The sequence below is a fragment of the Saccostrea echinata genome, unplaced genomic scaffold (genome assembly GCF_033153115.1).
Source record: "Saccostrea echinata isolate AGI-Se365-2 ecotype Australia unplaced genomic scaffold, CSIRO_AGI_Sech_v1 ptg000015l, whole genome shotgun sequence".
NCBI lineage: Eukaryota > Metazoa > Mollusca > Bivalvia > Ostreida > Ostreidae > Saccostrea > Saccostrea echinata.
Window position 1 is genome coordinate 3359924 of NW_026889764.1, and position 15822 is coordinate 3375745.

General features: G+C 33.2%; 1 protein-coding gene across 1 annotated transcript; it reads left to right on the forward strand.

Annotated features, from left to right (window-relative positions):
- Positions 1–4901: 4901 nt before the first annotated feature.
- LOC133187412 (macrophage-expressed gene 1 protein-like) lies at positions 4902–8974 on the forward strand. Its single transcript, XM_061322771.1, has one exon. The coding sequence runs from the start codon at positions 4932–4934 to the stop codon at positions 7029–7031; it is 2100 nt and encodes a 699-aa protein (XP_061178755.1). The 5' UTR covers positions 4902–4931; the 3' UTR covers positions 7032–8974.
- The last annotated feature ends 6848 nt before the right edge of the window (positions 8975–15822 follow it).

The window sequence follows — 15822 nt, forward strand, 5'->3', positions numbered from 1 at the left end:
TGGCATACCAATTAATATAGATAATATACTATATGGTGCTGAATCCTTATGTTTAGAAGACAACTTTTCATTTTTCTATCATGTACATAACTTTATAAGAAACTCAAACAGGTTTTCACTGAAATCTTAGTTTATCATGATATGCTAGGAAGAATATTATCTCATTTTAGGTATGTTAAGGAAATTTTTCCACTCTGAGTCAACTTTATTATGTGTGTGTGTTGTTTTTTATTTATTAATTTATTTTATTTTTTTTTATTTAGTATGGTCTTTCTCTCTCTCTATTTAATCTTTCTCTCTCACCCTCTGTGGATTCACTTTATACATGTACCAATTAATGGTTTATTTTACATACTGCTTTTCAATATGTTAAATGTACTTTATTATGTTTTTTTCTCTTTATTTTACTCTCTCTTTCTCTGGATTCACCTTATATATGTACCAATTAATGATCTATCTATTTTACATACTGTTTTTCAATGTTAAATGTATCAATAATTGTTATATATATGTACCTTGACCTAAGGAGAGAACGATTATAGGCATTATGCCTGCTGTTCAATCCGTTTCATTTGTAATGAATAAATATATTTTAAACTAATATAAAATAACTCATCAAATACATGTATTGTGAAAAATTGCAACAAACTTTCATAATTTGCATATCATTTTACAGATTCTCATATCATTTTAATTTAATTCATTCATGCCAGTGGCCAGTAATTAGAGCGTTTGCCCTAGAGTCAAGGAGTAAGGAGTCGATCCTTAGGTCGCGGGCTCGAATCCCACTGTGGGACGTGGAGACCGGTCCTTCGGATGAGTCCGTAAAACTGAAGTCCCGTGTCGCAGTAAGTGCTTGCCAGAAAAAAAGATCCCTCACTGCACAATGGCCCTGAGTGCTGAGTATAGATATAAAATTTGTATCCCACCAATGGCAATGGTGGCGTCTCATTATGAGTGAAAAATTCCCGAGAGGGACATTTTAATTTAAACAAACAACAATCAAACAAAATCATTCATGCCACCGTCTATCAGTACTCACAGTACTTTGATTTTCTCTGTGTTCAAGTGAAATTTACCAGAATTAGATTTTTATAAAAATAGTATTTACTTCAGCTTTTTTATTGTTAAAATGTCTCCCAGTTGATTCGATACGCAAGAGCATTTTCTATGTACGAATGATTTCTTAAAGATGCAAGCTATTGACAAATAATTTCATAACACAAGGATATTAGCAGTATCGTTTAAAGTCAACATTTCGCAAATTTTATGGTCAATACCATGACTTGTTTGCAAATACAGTAACTGTCGGGGTTTTTTTTACGAACTGTTACGCCATTATTTTCACACTGAATTGTCTACGGATTTCTCCGTTTACCTTATCATGACAAGGAGCACAAGGCGGGGGTGACCAGTTGACAAAGGATGCTTACTGAAGATCCTCCATGTCGCTTGATTCTATATGTGTTTTCAGAAGTCCGTGTTGGCTCTGCTCACAATTTGAATTGTTTAAGTGGATTTTGAGCAAGAAATGTTATAAGAATCCTAGAGGTTTTATTTTATACCTCAGATATCGATGTAAATTGATGACATTCCAGACACTCTATATATGTATACTAAGATATATATATATATATATATATATATATATATATATATATATATATATATATATATATATATATATATATATATATATATATATATATATATATATATATATATATATATATATATAGAATAAAAGCACTTCTATGTTAGTACATAATATGACTGAGTTATATTTCTTGCATAGTTTGTGTAAAAAATGCAAAGTCACTCATACCAGATAAAATCGACATCGATATTGAATTTGCAAATTATTTTTTTTATATTCTTTGAAAATGGTTTGTGTCTGGATTTCCTTTTAGAAAATTTGAAATCACAAAATTTTACCAAACTCAATAACATCAAAACATACGACTTTTCAACACTCTATATAGCTATTCCCAAGGATAAATTAAAGTCCAGGCTTTTGGACACCATGAACAATTGCTTTTTCAATAAAAATGGAACTCGTAAATTTACTTACCTTGTCATTGGTCATTTGCAAAATTATTTTGTAAAAAAAAAAAAAAAAAAAAAAGAAAAAACAATCTGATTGTACACACAAATAATCCAAATTTGATATTAAAAAGATGCTTGAGTTTTTTATTGACAATTTCTATGTAGTTTTTGGAGATCAAGTCTTCCAACAATATGTCAGAATTCCCATAGGTACCAAATGCGCCCCGATATTAGCAGACCTATTTTTGTATTCATATGGAGCAGAATTTATTCAAAAGCTTCTACCTGAAAAAAAGAAGACACTTGCTATGGCCTTCAATTCAAAATTTAGATATATCGACGACTTTTTATCAATTAACAATATTCATTTTCATTCCTACGTTGATTCGATAAATCCCTCTGAACTCGAAATAAAGATACCACAGAATCTGACAATTCTGTTTCATATATGAATATTTAACTAGAAAAAGATGTTAATGGTAACCTACCAACAAAACTTTATGATAAACGTGATGACTTCAACTTTTCTATCGTAAACTTTCCTTACTTATGTAGCAATATATCCTTATCAACATCATAAGGAGTTTATGTCTCCCAGTTCATTCGATACGCAAGAGCATGCTCTATGTACGAACAATTTCTAAAACGAGGCAAGCTATTGACAAACAAGTAGATGAAACAAAGATATCAACAGTCTCGTTTAAAGTCAACACTATGCAAATTCTATGGTCGATACAATTACCTAGTCAGCAAATACAAGCTACATCTACAATTAAGTCGAATGCTGACTGACGTTTTTCATACAAATTGTTAGGCCATTATTTACTCACTGAATTGTCTACGTATTTTCCCGTTTGCCTGATCATGACAATGAGCACACGGCTGGCGTGACCGGTCTACAGGGGATGCTTAATTCTCCATGGCACCTGATCCAACCTCTGATGATTTAGAGGTCAGTGTTTGCTCTGCTCAAAATTTGTATTGTTTCAATGGACTTTTGAGTTTGATTGCTGTTCCTTATTTTCATATTTCACTGAAAATTTAGGATGGATCCCAAACAGGAAAATACAGGAATATTTAAAGAGGCCCTTAATATGAGCAATATACAAAAATAAAGAAAAATTGTCAGAAAGCGTACGCTATATACTAATATTGAATTCGAAAGTGACATGGCCCTTTTGAAGAACTTTGCGTGTATAATATGGAGAAAACCATTCATTTTTTTCTCTTTCAGCCAAAGATAATATATTATAGGTTCTAAGCATTGTAAAATTTATGACATCAGATCTCGTGGGAAATCAAGATAAAATGCAGTTAGGTGACCCGTTAGCTGTGACGAAGAGGATAGTGTGCTAGCGTAACCCACGCAGCTCGTTAAATGCGTACAATAAGAATAATTTTTCTTGAGAAAATAGTTTTAACGAACCTTAACAATATATTTTACATACATCATGTCAATTAAAAAAAAAAATACTCTCAAATATGGACCATATCTCTTATAAACATCAAAGAAAATTTTAAAATTAAAACATACTTTTGTTGACAGGATCAGGCATCTAAAATTCCACAGTGTGCTTTATATACATCTGTTTAATTTCCCGAAATGAGTGTGGCATCCAGCAGTGTTATAATGTTTAGATGATCACATCTATAGTAAGGCATTGATTTAAGAAATTTGGGAACGTGCAATTTTTGCATCGAGTGAAAAATTTTCCCTTTATATCTTGATGTTCAGATAAAACTCTGTTGTTTTTATATTTCTATTTTTAATATTTACTGCTTTAATAATGAAACATTGCATCGTTTATGTTATTTAAAATAGGAACCCATTGGAAATAAGCTCTCTAGCTTTGATGAGTTATCCTAGTATCATCTAGTCACAGTAATTATATTTCTAAAATATGTTTACCGGAATATTTTATTTACAAATGTATGCAATTTTATGTTTTCCAAATATGTTTCACCACATAAACGATGGCGATAATTTATCTGAAAAATGCACATTGTTGCTAAAACACAAACCTACCTGCTTTGAAATAATTCCATGAATTATTTCAAAGCATTATTGATAGTTTGACGGGTGTAGATTTGTTTTCTTTACCAACTAGCCATATAGCTATAGGGTAAATGGGGTTAATGTCGATACGTCAAAGGTCGCCCCTCTAGTGAAACAATTAAGGTTTTGACTTTACATAATTGCTGCCGATTGTGTACCAAAAACCCAAAATCATAACTTATACTTTACTATTCTACACGATTTACAGCTGGTTATACACATGTGTGTGGTGCAAAAAAAATACTATACTGATAAATAAATAAGGAAGCTCGGTTCTTTTCATCTTTCATCATTGTAAAATTTAACATTATAAGATCACTCAGGTGTTAAAAGAAGGATGTATTTCACGACATTATCTATACTAGATCATTTCATTAGCAAGAAAAAAAAACATTTACATGTTTTTTATGCTTTGTATGTCCAGGAAGTATATTTGCAACTTTTTCAATCCATTGAAATAGAGTTCGTTCACTCTCATTTCTTCAAAACAAGCTTCAGATTAACCTTTACCCTTAACATATCATAAGGTCGAAAGTACTTAGTGACTAAACTTTCCGAATGACTTTCAAGTACATGTTGTACATGCGACAAGTTGTTCTTCTCATGTATATAGTTATCACAAGAAACATTATCCATAAGATCACGTGTATAAATCTGTACGAAATCTTCCTTAATAAACAAATACTGGAAAATAATGTGATATTTCCTCATTTACTGAGACAAATTTAAATTCCAATTGATTATTATGATTATCTTCTTCCTCTATACTAAGTACAAATATTGTCGCCTAAATCAAAACAGTCATTAGGGGGATGACAACACGGCAGACATGTTGATTTTATACGCTGTGCTCGTTTTATTCTGTGCCATCGAGGCTTCGCAAAATTACAGCATCGGTGACCCACGGGCCTGTTATGATGGAAAGGGGGAAAGGCCGTTCTTGTTTGAGGTAATGCCTGGACTTGGTTGGGATAATCTTGTGAATGAGAATCGAGGCGTTGTTGTGAATTTTAATTATTCAAAATGCAAAACTACAGAGGATAGAAGATATCTCATTCCAGATGGAGTCGTAACCATTCCTATTAAGACAAGTCACATGAACGTTTTCTCCAAGGTGTACGATCATTGGTCTCAGTATGAATCTGATACGGCGTTTTCTGTAAACAACGCAGCCTCGGCAACCATTAAAGGTGTAAAGATAGCAGCAAGTCTGTCTGCCGAGTATGAACACATTAAAAAACATCAACTGGAGGATAAATCAATCACCACTAAAGTCCAAGCACGATTCGTCCGGTATACGGCAAAGATTCTCCCCGACGTACAGTTAGATCAGTCGTTCCGAAATCGTCTTCTGAAGATTGCCAACCATATTCAACAAAATCGAAAATTGTCGACAAAATATGAAAGTGAACTACTGGTTCGAGATTTCGGAACTCACGTACTTACGAGTATCGATGCTGGAGCGTCTATCGTCAAAGTGGATCAGGTTGACTCTTCTCTTCTCCAAGATAGCAAAATCGACAAAGTTCAAATAGGGTATGCAGCAAGTGTCTCTCTTCCTGGGCTTGCAAGTGTCGATGTAAACGATAAATTCTCTTACTCAAAAACTGCACTTGAAAAATACATGCGGAATGTTAAAAACTCGGACATCAGAGCATACGGAGGTCCACCCATGAATCCTGAAAATTTCACACTTAGTAAATGGACAACTACTATTGGAAATGATTTGGTTGCAGTGGATAGAAATGGATTTCCTCTTGACTATGTAATCTCCACAACTGGGCTCCCTGAACTGTCTGAAAGTTTGGTTGAAGAAATTGTTCAGAACGTTCGAAGTGCAATCTCGTCCTACTTCCTTCATAACACATACCCAGGATGCACCGATCCAGATGCGCCGAACTTTAGCAAAATTTCAAATCTGGATGATGGTACCTGTCATGCACCTCTAACGAACCTTAGCTTTGGTGGGGTTTACCAAACATGTCAGTTCCAGGGAGGCTTAATGAACAACGAAAACTTGTGTGACAAACTTACTGTAAGAAATCCTCAAACACAGAACTTTAGATGTCCAGAAGGATTTGATATAGTTCTTCTTTATGAAGGAAAAGCACATAAAGCTCAACACGAGCATAAGTGCCATAGATGCTGGGCCTTTTTCAAGTGTTGTCACGACAAGTCTTATTATGGCTCAGCAACGTACACATCGTATTGGTGTCGTGCAAAACCAAACACACCTGTTCAAGAAAACAGTGGATTTCTCTTTGGAGGATTGTTCTCAGACAGAACCAGTAACTTTGTAACACAATCAAAATCATGCCCACAGTTTTATAATCCAATGAAGATTGCCTCTAATGTTTATGTGTGCATCAGTGATGACTATGAACTTGGCGCCAAATCTGCCGTGCCATTTGGTGGTTTCTACAGTTGTCAACATGGCAACCCTTTGGTTGATGGTAAATATGCAAAATCTTGTCCAAAGGGTTTCAGCAACCACTTAGCCACAATTGACAACAACTGTGAAATACAATACTGCGTAAGGACTGGTCAAATGTCCGAACTAAAATTCCCAACCGTTCAAATCCCGCCATTTTTTGATGTCCCTGCAGAGAGTTTAGAAGAACCTGCAAATTATATAATTTCTCATGATTCTGAATCGTGGATCCAACTCATTGATCCCGAAATGAAAGGAGATAAACCTGACGAGTCGAGCTGGACAACTTTGAGTTCAGCACCCAAAGAAATGGCTGCCCTGATGAAGAAATTCACAGGTAACCATGTAGTGCAGGTGAACAGCGATTCTGGGATGTCCAAAGGCGCCATTGCAGGATTGTCCGTTGGCTTGACAACTGCAGTTTGTGTAGTTGTAGGAATTGTAATAGCTGTTCGGCGCAATCGCAAGCAGAAGAAAATCTATGAAAGTTTTGAATAAACTATTTTTCGCCCACCGTGTTTTCCTGCATGATTACATGGTTACATAATGTTCTACGATGTGACGCATGATCATGTTTTATTTTTCTTCAAATATCGCACATAAGAGAAAAGGAATATAATCATCTCGTGTATACTTGATTCCGTATGTTGATGGATAAAATGATTCCCAGTGATAATATCCTAGATGAAGACATGATATCGGTCACTTTCTTATCTTCACAGACAAATATCAAAACAACGTGTTGTCTTTGTACTGGAGTACAATCCAAAGAAACTCTCCATGCCCGATGCTTCTGAGTACTCTTTATTTCACGACCGATGCTTTCATATACATGTATATTTTTTTTTTGAATATGCATGTTTCTATGTCTAAATTGTGGAATATGTAATCACACTGAGATAATACATGTAACTCAACAATCGGATACGTGTACAATCTGAATGATCGGATCGCATGTAACTGGATTTTGCATTTTCTAGATTGTACCGAAATTCCGTAGCCTGAACTCATTTCTTTTACAAAAATTAACGTATCTTTATAAAATTTTAGATTAAAGTGTGTTTTTGGTTCATAAATCTTGGGTTTTCTCGAAGCACAATGTTTGTACATAGATATTGTGTGGTTTAATCTACGACGAATCCAATTTGTCTACGGAATTTTGGCACAACCCTTGTGTATCATTCCAATGAGAGATCTTGTGAAGTGTTAGAAATAACCAAAAATTCGAGTTATCATGTTTCACAAAAAATAGTTCGGTAAAATCTATCCAAAAACATTGAACCATTCATTCACTAACTGTGTATATAAGAAAACCATCAGTGATTGTACTGCAATTTTCCCCTACATTCTTCTAGGGAATCAAATGACATTCCGAGTTTTGATCCTACACTGTGGGTAAAAGCTTCTATTCATCAGTAAAGGACATAGGCCAATATTTTGTCATACATGTATTTTGTCATATATATTCACTACAATCAATTTTCGTACCCCGTTCAGAATAGGGGATATTACATCTTTCTCTAATTTTGAGAATTGTTAAAAATTCTTTGCACTCTCAAATTACTTTCTGTATAGATTATATTCCAATTCACATTTTGTTGAAATTTTCACATATGTTCGCAAAATAGCTAGATCTACTTATATTAGAAGAATATTAGAGAGGTTAAGCATTTGACCGTGTGCGTCTACGTGTACGTGTAAACCCAAAAGTGATTTTACAAGTACACGTAACTAACATCGTGTTCTGTTTAACATTCTGTACGTGTAGCGGTACGTGTAAAACGTCATTTCAACAAGTCATTTTACAATCCATTTGTAACAAATAATTCTATGACTTTGATTAAAAAAGATACATAGATGTACGTAATAAACTCTCAATATCACAACAAACACCGCCTGAAAAATATACATTCTATAATTTGGGTTTAAGAAGCTACAAGTTCTTTCCTACGTGTACATATGAATGTACACGTTGTGTACAACTTGTAGAATTATGCGCTATGCAAAACTGATGACGTACATGTAAATCGCAGTAAATTAGGGGATATCCCTAGCTACACGTACACGTAGACGTACACGGTCATCTGCTTAACCTCCTTATTAACTATAATCATAATTAATATCAATCATCAAATGCTTGAAATTAATTGGTCAAATGGAAATATCTCAAGTTCACATGGATAATATACATGTACATCTATCACTTTAAGATTCATATCACACCACTGAAACTCATAAAATTTGGATGTTAATAATGTGTAGTCATTTCACAATGTTATAAATAAGGAAATGGTAGTACCAAAAAATATGGTTACAGCATATAAATTCAGATCTGAAGTAATTTTCATTCCCAGGAGTTTTTAAATGTAAGGGTGTTATGAAATTATCTGATATGAATTAGATGTTTACTTTAAAAATAAAAAAAAATTCTTCCCTGGCAATTTGCTTTTAGTTTATTTTATCTGAGTGATCATACATGTACATAAGGTATGTCGATGCTTGCATACCTGTCGACTGTTTGTGTCTGAATTATACTATAAAACTGGAACATAAATATATCATAATATTTTCTGTGTAGATTTTCCATCAATCCCTGGGATAATAAGAGCATGTTACTATTACACACAATAAGAGGCAGTGAATTACTTTACAGCTTTTATTTGTGTAAAGCACATTTCTATTTAGTCCTTCTTCGTGTTCTTGTTGTGTTTTTTACTAAACTTCAGGTTCTTCAGAAACTTTGGGTCTACCTGTAAAATAATACATGTTAATGTACATAAGGAAAGGGTTCATCAATCATTTACCAGATCAACTTCAACATCTTTTACTTTTAGTGAAAAATTTTCCATCTTTTCAAATAAATCAAAATGTGTTTTTCTTTTTTTTTTTATGTTTTATTCATTTCTTTCTTTTTTTATTCCTTGTTTTTGTTTGTTGTTGTTGCTGTTGTTGATTTTTTTGTTTATTAACATTGGAAAATGTTTCATTGAAGAAGGGAAGAAGAAAATAATAGAGTGAACTTACCCCCTTCATTGAGGGATATCTGTAGGACTTAGGCCTGTGGATACCATTTCTGTGGTGTTTGCGATCTGAAAGATAAACACAAGGTCACTTAATTTTAGCATGTTTAGGGGTGGAATTATGTTTGTATCTTTCTGTATAGAAATATATTCCAAATAAACTTCTTTACAGTAAATAGTGAGTTATGATCCTATCATCAAGCAAACACACTACGAATGTTTTTGCAGATTTTGAAGTAAAATTGTCCAGAAAATTTGGTGATATCACATTCAAATGGTTAATGTTTTTCAGTTTCAGCTGTAGGAGCAATAGTTCCTGGATGACATATGCACCTATTCCACACTAATCTGAGCAATCTTTATACTAAGTCTACTCTAAAACACATATACATGTACCAAGTACCCTCAGAAGATAGCATGATTGTCTAATCCTCACAGAATAAGAGTGGTGTAGGACAATACCCTCATCACTGGGTACTATATATGCATGCATTACAAATCAGGTTAAAAGGGAAGGAAGGTATTTTAAAACTTTTAGGCTTATAACTAGCAGTGTGAACAGCTAACCATACTAAAAATAGATTTTGCAGATCTATGTATACAGCAGCTGTAAACAGTGAATAAAATTAAAAACAAAAAATAGATTTTGGAAGATTTATCTAACAGCTGTGTACAGCTGTCAATTTTTTTTCTTCTTTTTTTTATTTTAATTATTTTTGAAGCACCTGCCACTGGTAGATTAAATCATCCCGATCCCAGATTTCTCCTCCTTAGCATTAAAATTTAATTAAAATACAAAAAGATTTTGAAACTTTATTAGTGGTCCACCAAGAGTTGTGTTTTCATTATTGTTGCATTTTTTAAAGAAACCAAAGGACTCCCCTGTTTATTGGTAAAAAAAAATATATATACAGTCAAACTTCGTTATCTCGAACTCAATGGGACTGAGAAAAAACTTCGAGATATCCAAGAATTCGAGATATCCTGGATAAAATACTTAAAGAATAAGGGGTTGGGACTCCAAATCACTTCGACATATCCATGGTATTAGAGATATAAGTGTTCGAGATACCGAATTTCAACTGTATATACATGTCTACATGCATGAAATATCGAGATAACAAACAGTATTCAAGTTCGAAGTCCATTTTGACAATACAAATTGGGAGCAGAGCAAACATCGACCTCCAGAAACATCAGAGGTGGGATCAGGTGCCATGGAGGAGTGAGCATCTCCTGCTGACCAGTCAGACCTGCTGAGTGTTCCTTGTCAAGATCGGGAACAAGAGGCCCAAGGGCCTTGAATCGCTCTTCTGATAAACTGTACAACCTATCACTTCTATTTGAAGCCTCTAAGTATCCTGTATATTTAGATCAACCCTTGAAATTCCAATTCACATTCTGAGAACCCAAGATGATTCTAAGCCAACTAGTACCTGAGAGTTGGTCAAGTGACCTACTTATCACTTGTCATTCTCTGAGGACCCATCAACTAAGTTTGATGATTCTAAGCCAATTAATACCTAAAATATTTTTTTAAAATTATAACTGTAAAATTTTATAAGTAGGTCAACGTGACCTACTTTTTAGTTGTTGTACTCCAAGGACCCAAGAAGCATCAACTGACAAAGTTTGATGATTCTAAGCCAATTAGTACCCAAAATATTTAATTAAAGCCATAAATTTTCAAAAGTAGGTCACGGTGACCTACTTTTCAGTTGTCGTACTCCAAGGACCCAAGATGCATCAACTGACAAAGTTTGACGATGCTAAGCCAAATAGTACCCAAAAATATTAAATACAGCCATAAAATGTCAAAAGTAGGTCACCGTGACCTACTTTTCAGTTGTCGTACTCCAAGGACCCAAGATCCATCAACTGACAAAGTTTGATGATTCTATGCCAATAAAGTACTTGAAATATTTTATTAAAGCCATAAATTTTCAAAAGTAGGTCACAGTGACCTACTTTTCAGTTGTTGTAATCCAAGGACCCAAGATGCATCAACTGACAAAGTTTGATGATTCTAAGCCAATTAGTACCCAAATTTTTAATTAAAGCCATAAATTTTCAAAAGTAGGTCACAGTGACCAACTTTTCAGTCGACCTACTCCGAAGACCCAAGATGCATCAACTGACAAAGTTTCATGATTCTAAGCCAATTAGTACCTGAAATATTTAATTAAAGCTATAAATTTTCAAAAGTAGGTCATGGTGACCTACTTTTCAGTTGACATTTTTTAAAGACCCAAGATGCATCAACTTACAAAGTTTTATGATCATAGGCTTTAAAATGTCCAAATTATGCCTCTAAAACGCTTTGAAATCTAATGCCTGCAAAGTTCAAAAAGTAGGTCACTGTGACCTACTTTTTAATAAATATGTTTTATGGCCCCAAGATGCACCATCTTAAAAGATTTAATGATTCTAAACCTCTTGGTATTCCAATTAATGACCTTAATTGTTTTGAAAAAAATTAGCCATAAAATTCAAAAAGTAGGTCAAGGTGACCTACTTTTCAGTTGACATACTTCGACTACCCAAGATGCATCAACTGACAAAGTTTGATGATCATAGGCCTTAAATTGTTCAAAATATGCCTCTAAATCATTTTGAAAAAGAATGGCCCCAAAATTTAAAAAGTAGGTCACGTGACCTACTTTTGAATCAAAATGATATAAGGTCCTTAGATGCATCAACTGACAAGATTTGATGATCCTAGTCCTTATAGTAAGCAAAATATCAGCATTTTAATAAAATGTAATTTTTGGTCAACTTTGAAGTGACCTTGAGACCACGCCCTTTGCCCCAGGGTAAATCCCAGTGCAAATTTTAATCTACAACATATCCTCATCCTTTTGTGTAAGTTTGGTGATAATCTGCCCAGTGGTTCTTGAGAAGATTTTTTAGCAACCAGTACTTTTGTTTCTATTTTCCTAATTATCTCCCCTTGTTAAAGGGTCACAACCCTAGTTTTAGTATAAAAGGGAGCCCTTGGGCCGAGGATACCCTGTGACAAATTTGACAATAATTGGCCAAGGGGTTCTTGAGTTATGGCCCATATTCTAAAAAGTTTATGCACACCGCACAAATGGCCATAGCATTAGCTCTTTGAGCCTTTGGCTCTGAAGAGCTAAAAATGGAAAAAATCCATAGACAATTCAGTGTGTAAATAATGGCCTAACAATTAGTATGAAAAACGTCAGTCAGCATTTGACTAATGGTAGGTTGTATTTGCTGACAAGGTCATTGTATCAACCATGAAACTTCCAAAATGATGGGATTTGGGATTTCTTGCATGACATAAGCCTTTTTCTTTTCTCTCTCTCTCTCTCTTTAAAATGAGCAAAGAGAAACAATTTAGCTGACTGAAGATTACAAAAGATCATTTGAATTGTAATGATTCTTTGTCCCTTTTCTTTGTGTTGTGTATGTGTGTGTTTTGGTGGTGTTGGGAGGGGGGTTACCTGGGCCAAACATGTACACTAAGGCCATAATAACTAGGGGTTGATATCGCCTGAAAAATTATATTGCGATATATTGCAATATTTGATGGCATATTGCAATAAATACTGCGACATATTGTATGTTGGTGGTGTTGGGGGTGGGGGTGGGAGGTTATCTTCTCCTAGGTTAAATATGTACATGCTAAGGCCATTACAACAAGGGGTGGTGAAAAATTATATTATGATACATTGCAATATTTGATGGCATATTGCAATAAATGTTGCGATATATTGTATTGCTGTCCATTTCTCTAAAAGTTTGAAGTAAACTGGATAGACATGTATTTCATTCATTCCAATTAAACCAAAATACCCTATCATGGCAGTTATCATTTAACACTGTAGAATGTTTGCGGTCAACTGGTTACATACGGTAGTTCCCTGCTGAATTAGTAGTCATTGTCATAGATCGTGTTTACATGTAATTTTTGCAAAGACAGTCGACAGGTTTTTACTTTCTTTATAATATCTGCATAAAAATTTGAGATATGGCCAGATTATTTCACTTGCATTATCTCAGCTTTTCTTTTATTTTTTAGTGTATGTGTACTCTAGCTGACATAACACTCAGAATTAATGCATCACAATCCAAAAGATCATTCCACCATATTGATAAACAAAAACATGAAATTGTAAATTGTTTAAAGTCAGTATTTTGGAAAAAATATAATAATATTGTTGTTGAATTAAACTGACAATGTTATCCTCGTAATATATATTAATCCTTCTTATTTCATTCTTACTTTTTAAACACTGTAGCAATGTCTATAACAAGAAAACTTTAAAGCAGCCAAGTAACTGAGTTTTGATTTCAGATACACCATATTTAACGTTTATGTAATACTTCCAGTTAGCATATTGTCCATCCCAGTATTGAAAAAAATATTGCGATACATTATATTTGGGTTTAATATTGCCATATACCGATAATATTGCACACACCTAATTACAACATCAATAGAAAAATTTCTATCCTGGTAATTATTAGTCTATTTACCATCAATATCTCTACTTAATATGTTAAAGGGCATTGAATTTTGAAATATTAATTTCCTGTTCTAAGTATGAACAAATCTAACATTAATTGGTATCAATTAACATTATGCAATTAGGATGGTTCCTCCAGGAAAATCCTTACAAAATTAGCTTGATTGAATAAACATTATAAAATTCAATTTACGATGCTTTTTAGATCTATATTCTGAAATAATATTAATATTTCCCCAAACTTTGAAACACATTCCCTTCATATCCACATATTTCTATCTCAACATGAAAATTAAGTTCCCTATATTTATATGTATGTATATATCAACTGATACATGTTATACCTGGTATTTTGTAATTAAGGTCAGACGATACGTTCCTCAAATGTCTGTTTTGTATACCTTCGAATTATTTGGAAAATATTCAAAATTTTAATTACCTTTTGATTTCTAAACTGGTTTCTAATTGTCTTTAAAAAATGAAACACCAAAAAAATGTGTTATTGGCTAATGAAGTTTTTTCCAAAGGGATTCTATAGGAAAAACATCCTCTGGTATCTTGCACAAATGCCTGGTAAGGTACCTCAATTTTTTGCGAGTAAACATGTTAAAGTAGCAATACTTCAATTACAAAATGTTAGAAAAAATTATATATTATTGAGGAACGTATCGTCTGTCCTTAAATGCAATGCTGAGTGAGGTATTGCAAAAATTAAACTCAATATAACTATTTAAATTCCAGTAACTAGTTCCAAAAGAAAATTTTTTATACATTCTGCAGCTGTCTAAGTATAAGCCTATGAGACAATCAGACATTCAGTAGCTTTTCCTAGAGAAGTACCCTCAGAATAGACCAATATGGTTGTCAAATCCTCACGGTGTTTATAAGAGTGGTGCATGACAAAATAATCATCATTGGGTACTCATAAGCTAACAAACAATGATATTTTGTTACAATATACAAGTATTTTAAGTATTTTATATGAGATGACTAAAATGACTGAAGTCTTTTTGATTGTTTTAATATCAAATACAAGTCTTGCATCTGTAGTTTGAATCATTTAATTTACAGAATCCCATTTCTAATTTTCCTGAAACAAGTGCTGATAAACTGATTAAGTTTCTTGTCAAGATATATTAGATGTATAGAACTTGGCTTGCTGTTGTACCAGTGTGTTCATTGCAGAGACCAAATGAGGACTGCTAAATTAAAATAGTACACAATAATTCTCATTTTTGATAAATTTTAAGATTAATAATTTTATGAAATTAATGACCATTTTTCTAATTTCATATGTCCTCCCATCCAATTAATTTCCTGTTAATGTTTAGTCACATGTTATGTCCAATAAGATACTGCTGTCAAAATAAAAATTGCTATTTTTCATCACAGCAGCTGTTCTTGCTTTGATGTCTATATGATATATTTACTATAATACTACATACTCTGATTGTGTGCGGTGTGGTTCTTTGACTTGGCCATTTCTGTTTCTTTTTTCTCCCCTAAGATCTAGGAAGTCTGAAATAAAAATGTATATCAATGTTATGTTTTAAAAATGAAAAGTTGAGATTATATTTTCCATATTGTTTAACTTAATATGATGGAGACAGAAATGAATTCAACCATAATGAAACATTTGGATTTGAGACTACTGTCTAAACACACTATTAACATATCTCTCTATTATTTATGCAATTCCATCGCTTACAAATTAATCATATTAATAATGACATTGTTTTGTATTTATTTTTACTGATTCATCCCTCAGATATTAAC